The sequence below is a fragment of the Grampus griseus genome (genome assembly GCF_964374135.1).
Source record: "Grampus griseus genome assembly, chromosome: 14".
In the NCBI taxonomy this organism is placed as follows: domain Eukaryota; kingdom Metazoa; phylum Chordata; class Mammalia; order Artiodactyla; family Delphinidae; genus Grampus; species Grampus griseus.
The window spans coordinates 87,112,848-87,120,762 of NC_139008.1; the positions used below are offsets into that span (position 1 = coordinate 87,112,848).

Genomic DNA, 7,915 nt, shown 5'->3' on the forward strand with positions numbered 1-7,915 from the left:
ATCAAGAAAATCTGAGTCTCCTGCTTGCTATCAACACGAAGACAAGGAAAAGTGCTTCTGAGACCTATGCAAATTACCCCAAATCTCAGGCAAGTTTCTCCAGAGTCCTTCAAAATCTCTGCTTCAAGATTTTCAAAAACAGTTTTAATTATGTTTTGATCAACTCACATACGACTAGTGATTTATGAAAAAGCTTTCTTAAAAGGTATCATTTAAGATGAGGAAAGCTTACATTTACACTGAAACGGGCTCGGGAAGCATGTCAGGAACCACCGGCATCTCATTACGACTTCAAGGAAACAGACAGGTGCGCCGCTGCTCTTTCCACTGAGCCGCTTCTCCCCAGGGCGGGGTCTGAACCGAGCCGCTCCAGTTCCGATCAAACACCACTGCGGGTGGCGGGGGGGGGGGGGGGGGGCAGCGGCCAGAGCCCAGGCTCCACCCCACAGGCTGGGGGGGGCGAGACAGCCGCCGCCTAGCCAGCAGACCACTTTCCCAACTGCTTCCTTCCAGAGCCCTCGCAAATAAGGACGCACCCCTCATGCAGTGGTACTCAGAAAGTTGTCTCTTCTAACTCTGGTGATTCCGCCACAAGGGCGGGACCCACTGCCCTGGAGCGCAGTGAGAAGAGACACCCCGGAGGGGCCTGAGGAACCCCTTTCCTGGCTGTTGCTAAAACGTGAGAACCACCAGCTCCGAAAGACACCCACCTACGTGTGCAACATCATCCTGATCAGTCCATGTCACCAAGACGGCTACGTCCACCCTAAAGACAATGGGGACAGCCAGGTTCCAAGGTGGGACAGAGAAAAAGGAAGAGTGACCGCCTGCTTGCCCGCCACGGGCCTCGCCTCCAAGCCGGCGGTGTGGAAGCAAACTCAGAGACATCACCTCTGCTACGCTAAGCAGAGATGCCCAGTGCTGGCCGGGTACAGCTCCCCAAAAGTTTTTTGGTTTTTGTTTTTTTCAAATGTCACTGTTATCTAAGGATGTCAAGAGAAAAACTCAGTGAAGGCCTTTGGCCTAAAGTGAGCCCCCTGCCCACGTCCACTCTCTCTGCAGACAGCTGCACCCCCTTGTCCCCCCATGGCTTCCAGGACATGTCCCCCAGGTCTATGGCCCACCTGTGATGACAACCTCAGCAACTTTCTCACAGAACCAGAGCTGGCCACCACACCAGGCTCCCTGGTCACTGAGAACCTGTCCAATCTGGGCATGGTGCTGACGGGAAGAAAACTGTGTTTTAGACTTTGCTACATCTACAGCAACATACTGCTTGGAAACCAGTGAGAAACATAATGGAGCTGAGACAGCGTGTGACTAAACGCTACCTGACAGTGGTGCGTACCGCTCCTCCCAACGCAATTTCACAGTGCTTCACAAAACGGTCAAGCTCACTTTCCACCTGGGGAAACTGAGACTCCAAAGAACCACATATTCTGTCCCAGGTCAAGAGTGCCCTCAAGTAACAAAATCTAAACTTCTAAGAACATCCCTCGTGCCAAAGCACTTCCGCCAAAGTCGGCCACCAGACGTCCAGAGCCCAAAACTCTGGGGCTGCCACCCGGCTCAGGACCAGCCTTCCCAGAACTCAACCCGGCCCACACAGCACAGTCTGCTACCCTGGACTCTTTTTCCCCTTTCCCCACCATCCAATAATTCTATTCACCAAGGACGGGAACCCCTGCCCTAGACCTCAGCAGCCTCAAGAGTGTTCATCTTAAGCCACCAGCCCCATGCAAGCATTCCCGAAGCCCAGGTATGGAGGAAAGGTGTTCTATCCCGAATGAGAACCGACACTTCAGCCAAACCTTAGACCCACAGGAGAACAAATTCTCTGTGAAAGCAGAACAGACAGACATACACTGCTGAAAATGCAAGAAAAGATAAGCTTTAGAAATAAGCATCTCTAGCGTAACACCTATCTCAAAAGATCTCTTGAAACCATCTGCGCACACGCCAATTTTGGTGTCGTATCACTTTTCTCTCCTTTCAACTATAATAATAATGTTACTTCGATGTTATGACTATTCTAAGGTGTACAGAACTAACTAGTGCTTTTCACTGTTCTTGGGTCCACTGCCTTTGCTGCAACAATCTCTCTGAAGGCTCATGTGTTCTTAATATTCCCCACAGCAGATAAAATTGAAACTCTGGTACCCTTAAGTGAGTAAATTAATTACAATAACATCAACGTCTCTTTACAAAACTGTCCTGACAAGGAATATCGAGACTGAGTTTACTGAAACCAAGTTCAACACGTGCTCACGGTGGCTGTGAGGATGAAACATGCAAGGCCTGACTGGCCCTCAGGGACTCGGTGAAACCTCTGTCCCTCTGTTTCCCCCCTCGGACTCTGACCTACAGGGAGGGAAGGCACCGGGAGGGGCAGGCCTCTCTCACCCACACTCCAACTGCCAACAGTCTGTTACTTCACTTGACACCTAAGTGTAGCTTTGAAAACCCTGCCCACCCCTAATGCCTGAGTACTAACAAGAATGAGTTATCATCCAAGCAACAGTTATTTTTACAAGTTAGTTCCACCTCCACTTTGTACATTTTTATGATGAAAAATTTCAGAGAAAAGGAAGCATCAAACAGAACTTAATATTTTCTGATTGACCCATTATACGAGGCAACTAGAATATTCGTAATCTGTCACTTTGATTTAAAGAACTAATTTGTGCTATTTAAAAGAAGGCACTCTGCTGTGGGGCACTGGTAGTAATTTTAACTATACTTTTTGTGCTTCTGTTATTAAGGTGAAGGAGCGGAATTGATCAGCGATCCAAATCAGTAGATCAACTGTGGGGGGAGGGGAGCATGACGAGATGAATGCGAATCTTTTATTTTCTAGAAAGCATTTGGCCCCTTTAAAGCACAGCTCTCAGCATTTGTCACCCAAATGTCAACATGAGCTGTTCTCTGCTCTCACACGTGGGACTAATGCAAAGACTCGTGAGAACTCATGCAAAGAGTCAGCGCTTCTACGATTTTCTTCAAGGAGTCGCCTACTTGTCACATGCAGACATCCCTAACACACCGCTAGCACAGGAGGTGAGAGGGAGTCCAGGGTCAATCACAACGAAGATGACACAGGTGCCCTTTCCAAACCACAGCTTCCTCCCCCCAGAAGAAATAAGGTAGCGAAGGCTTCACCTACGCAGAGGCCCAGACCAAGGGGATCCAGTCAACCCCAAACAGCCACACCTACAGGCACCATCCGGGCAGGCCGGAGGGGGGGATGGGGGACACGACGACGGCTCCACCCCGCCCTGGGAGCCAGGCACAGCGCGCCAGTCTCGCAAAATTTACTGAGGAGCTCACACCAGTTTTCAATAACAAAAGTGCAGCGCATGGAACCGGCCTTGCTAGGAGCGAGGAAGGTGCCGAGGACCAACGAGGAGGTATTTTAATAAGTAGGTAAAAAGTATTTTGACATTTTCCATAATGTGCTACAACCCCGAATTCTCTTTTTTAAACGTTACTGAAGATCAAACATATCTTCCACTAAAAGGTCAAAAGACACATAATGAGCAAAACACAACCTTTAATAAAACCCTCCTACAAACTCAAAAACAAACAAACTGTGCTGTAAGGGGCAGCCCGCACATCTCAAGTAGCTTACACACCCCTCACAGCAGGGGCGCTCCCACAACCACCCCAAAACGCTGCTCTTGGCTGGAACCTCCCCTCCTCCCACCCGTGTGACATCAGGTCCTTGCCAGACTTCACCACGGCTCCAAACCTCACAGCACTTGGACAGCAAATCCTTCCTTCCAAGACGCTGAAATCCTCTCAAGGTGACCAACCGTTCTTTTCCGAAAGCATGGGGGACACAGGCACAGGACGTGCTGTTCCTACTACTCCTGTGCGGCGGCACACGTTACTACACAGCAGGGGAGGAGCGCTCCGAGTCCGCGCAGGCGAGGCGGAGGGCATGGAAGGGAAGACAGGGAGCCTCCAGTGCTGGAGTTTCTCGCTGCCCAGGAAGACCGAAACAAAGCAGCGGGACACGTAATGCCGTGGGGGACCTTTCGCTGGCGAACCTAAAGAGCTGCCGAGATGACGGGAGATGGAGCGTGGGGTCAAGGAGGCTCGCGGTCCTCCTGCACCGTCTGTACCTCCGAGGGACCCGCTGATGGGAGAGCACGTGCCCACCGCTGACTTCACTGGTAATAATTAAGGTAACCAGCATCCTCTAAGTGAGGACACCGTGCCTACGAGGAGTACTGAAACAAGGCTGCAGAGCAGGCGTGAGGCAAGGGCTCCGACCAGGAAGGCTGTGTGCCCCGCGACTCCTCCAGGCTCACCTGGGAACTCTGCCATCCTGGTGTCAGCAGGGCAGCGAAAGCTTTCCGTGCAGCCTTGCCCAGCCTCGTGGAGGGGGCGTCACTCCGCTAACCTCACCAGGAAAGGGGGGGTCCCTAGCCCACCGGCAGGGGACACCAATCACAGCCCAGCATAATAAACGAGCAGGAGAGTTCAATGAGGACACAGACCACATGCCTGATCCCAGAAATCAGAGAGGGAAGTGCCAAGCATGGGAAAGCCACGGGCCCAGGCTGAATAACCCAGTAAGTTGTCCCCGGAGCACCAGCTGCTACTGCTCTCCATCGTGCGGGGACTGGGCAGGGGCACACAGAGCCAGGAAGGGAGCAAAGGACCCACTCGCTGGACTGGCAGTCCTAGCAGAGAAGCTCTGCAACGCAAAGAACTAAGCTGGAGCCAAGCACTGCACCAGGTAGGAGACCCCCACTGCCACATCACACACACACACCCGCACACACACTCGCATGCCCAGGACCGTCCCGCGCCGGGGCAGAGGCGCACCCCCGCTCGCAGCAGGCCCACGCAGGGCCCATGACCTCCGCGTCCTGCCAGCCCGACAACTTCCTGGACGCCCAGCTGCAGGGCACGAACGCACTCGCCCGGCGGCGCGGCCACTCACCTGGGGGCAGCTGGAAGTTCTGGATGTTGGTCGGGTTCTGCGGCGGCTGCGGCAGGCGTGGGGCGAGGACCGTGGGCGTCAGCGTGGCCCGGATCCCGCCGGTGGTGGCCGAGGGCGTCCTGGGCAGGCTCTGGGTCACCGCGCTGGTCGAGCCCTTGGGCAGCCCGGTGGGGGTACCGGGGGCCGGCGGTGGGAGGCCGGCGGCGGCGGCGGCGGGCAGAGCCCCTTGCATAGTTGGCCCGAGGATCATGCCGGCCCCCGCGCCGGCCGGGCAGCTGGCCGCCAGGGTCTGCGGCGGCGGGGGCGCCGGCTGCAGCGCAGTCTTGGGCGAGTCGGCCTTGGCCACCTGCGCGGGCGCGGCGGCGGGCCCTGGCTGACTGTTGGCGGCGGGCGCCGGGGCAGAAACGGGCGCTGGGGCCGGGGCGGGCGCGGGGGCGGGCGCGGGGGCGGGCGCGGCGCTGCCCCCGTTCTGCGCGGCCACCGGGGGTCCGGCCGGGGGGCCGGGCGGCCGGGCCAGGCTGGCGGCGGCGGGCGGCGCCGGCGGCGGGGCAGCGGCGGCGGGCGCGGGGGGCGCGGCGGGCGCGGCGGGCGCGGGGGGCGAGGGGGCGCGGGGCGCGGGCGCGGGGGGGGAGCCGAGGAAGGGCGGCGTCTGGATGACAGTGGCGGCGGCGGGCTTGGGCGGCGGCGGCGCGGGCGCGGGCCCGTTGTGGAGCAGGCTGACAGCAGGTGCGGCGGCGGCGCGGAGCGAGTTCCCCAACGCGGCGCTCCCATTCAAAGTTTGCGCGGCGCCGGGGCCGCCGGGCGGGCCGTTGCGGGCGGCGGGCTTGGCGGCGGGCTCGGGCGCGGCCGCTGCCCCCGGCGCACAGGCCCCGGCCGCGGCGCCCGCCCCGGCCCCGGCGCCGGCCGCGGCGCTCGCGCCGGCCTCGAGCGCGCTCAGCTTCGCGGCGGGCCCTGCGGGGACAAGCGAAGCAGCGCAGTGAGGACGCGGGCCCGGCCGGCGGCCGCCCGCGCTCAGGCCGCGCCGCGCTCTACCTGCGGGGGGCGGCTCCGGCGCCGCTGCGGGCGCGCCCTCGGCCGGCACGGCTCCGGCTCCGACATGGTTCCCGAGCGCGCCGGCGGCCGCGGCCCGCGCCTCGGGCGCGCGGGGCGCGAGGTGGTGGTGGTGGGCCGCGCTGGCCGCCAGCTGCGACTCGAGCGAGCCCACCAGGTCGCTCACCACTTTCTCGTCCACCTCGCTGTTGAAGAAGACCTCGTCCAGCAGATCCGAGCCCGCCGCCATCTTTCCTCCTCGGCCCGCCGCCGCCGCCGCTCGGCCGGCGCTGGGCGGGGAGGAGGCTCCGCGCGGGCGGGCGGGCGGGCGGGCGGCCGCGGGGGCGGGCGGGGGGCGGCGCGCGCCGGGCGGGGCGGGGGCGGCGGCCGGGCGGGGGGCGCGGGCGGCCGGGCGGGGGGGAGGGCGGTGGCGGCGCGTTGCGCAGGCGCGGCGGCGCGCCCGCCCCCGCCCGCCGCCCGGCGCCTCGCCATTGGCCACGGTGCCCCCCGCCCGGCCGCCCGGCGCCCCACGATTGGCCGCGGCGCTCGCCTAAAAGGCGCGTCCAATGGCTGCGAGCGGCAGACGCCGGTGCGCAGGAGGGCGGCCGGGGTTCAGCGGGCGGGTGGGTAGCGGGCGGCGGGCTCGGCGCCCTTGGGCCGTCGTCGACGTGGGGGTCCGGACCGCCGGACGGGCTAGAGGCCGGAGGGCAGGAGGACGAGACGGGCAGGGACCGTGGCCGGGACCTGGTGGGGGCGGCGGCAGTGATTGGCTCTTTGTCTCCGCTCGCTCCAAAATGGCTGCGGCCGGAGCTGAGGGGAGAGCCGGGCGGGCGGGCGAGGGAGCCGGGGACGCCGTGCTCCCGGGACCCCAACGCCCCTCATGGAGTCGCCGCCGCCGCCGCCCGCGGGGACCCGGCGCCCCGGGAGGGTGCGGCCTGGGGCCGGGGGCCGAGGCAGGGAGGCGGCCTGGGCGTCGGCGCCATTGCTGCCCGGCGGGCGCGAGACCCGGAGCTCGGCGCACCGGGCGGGGCGAGCGCTGGCCTGCCCCTCGGCCGGGCGCCTTGGTCCGCCCGAGATCCGGCGTCTCGCGCCGTGAGGGCCGCTGCTCGGGCGGCGGGGGCGGGGCGGGGGTCGGCGCCCGGGGCCGCGCCAGGGTGACTCATCTTCTCCGGCGGCGCGGCCCCCGGACACGAATGTCTGTAAATTACTGGGTGAGACGGCGGCGCCGGCCGGGACCAGCAGCTCCCGTAGGGAGCGTCCATCCTGGAGGTCTTCCTCGGGTCCTTATTTCCCGTTCTGTCCTTTTGACGAAGTAAGTTATCTAAAATAACCTTACGAGCACCTTCTCTGTAGAAACAGTTCACGTAAAGTTCTCTCCTGCGTGTTTTCGGGGTTTTTTCACCGAAAGATGGTATTCTGGGACATGCCTAGGGGTTCTCTTCTCTCCCCTTTTTTTTGGGGGGGGTGGGCGGGGGACCCAGAGAGGTGCCTCCAGCCTCGCTCCAGCTGAAGAGCCCGCGCCGCAGTCACACGGACCGCAGCACAATGCGGGAAGCTGTTGACACGTAAATGATCTTTTCTAACCGCCTAACAAAAGAACCCGCCGGCCCCCGCGAGCCCCACTCACGGGGCGGGTTTAGACAATGGGCGCGGCGGCTGGAGCCTGGAAAGGGGCCTCCATGGGCCAGTGTTAGGGGGGAACCCTGCGAAGAGAGAACCGGAATTTTGCACCCGAACTTGAGTACCCAGAAGGTGGAACAAACCTGGGGTGGGGGACCTTGCACGCGGGGTGCCTGCGCGCCATCCCCACCGCTCTTTGAGCCCAGCGGGGGCGGACAGTCTGGTTTTCGAGCCAGAGCAGAAATGTGGCATTACGTGTAACATCTCATCGTCTTTAATGTTGACAACTCATTAGAAAATGTTCAGCTGGGCCAA

General features: G+C 61.4%; 1 protein-coding gene across 1 annotated transcript in view; it reads right to left on the reverse strand.

Annotated features, from left to right (window-relative positions):
* The window catches only part of TAF4 (TATA-box binding protein associated factor 4), a gene marked incomplete at its 5' end in the record, with an annotated part of 71,674 nt that extends 65,444 nt beyond the window's left edge, over nucleotides 1-6,230 (reverse strand). Inside the window, one exon of the mRNA XM_082671584.1 lies at nucleotides 4,952-6,230. Coding sequence (XP_082527710.1) covers nucleotides 4,952-6,230 — 1,279 coding nt within the window. The remainder of the gene's footprint in view (nucleotides 1-4,951) is intronic.
* Nucleotides 6,231-7,915: the final 1,685 nt, after the last annotated feature.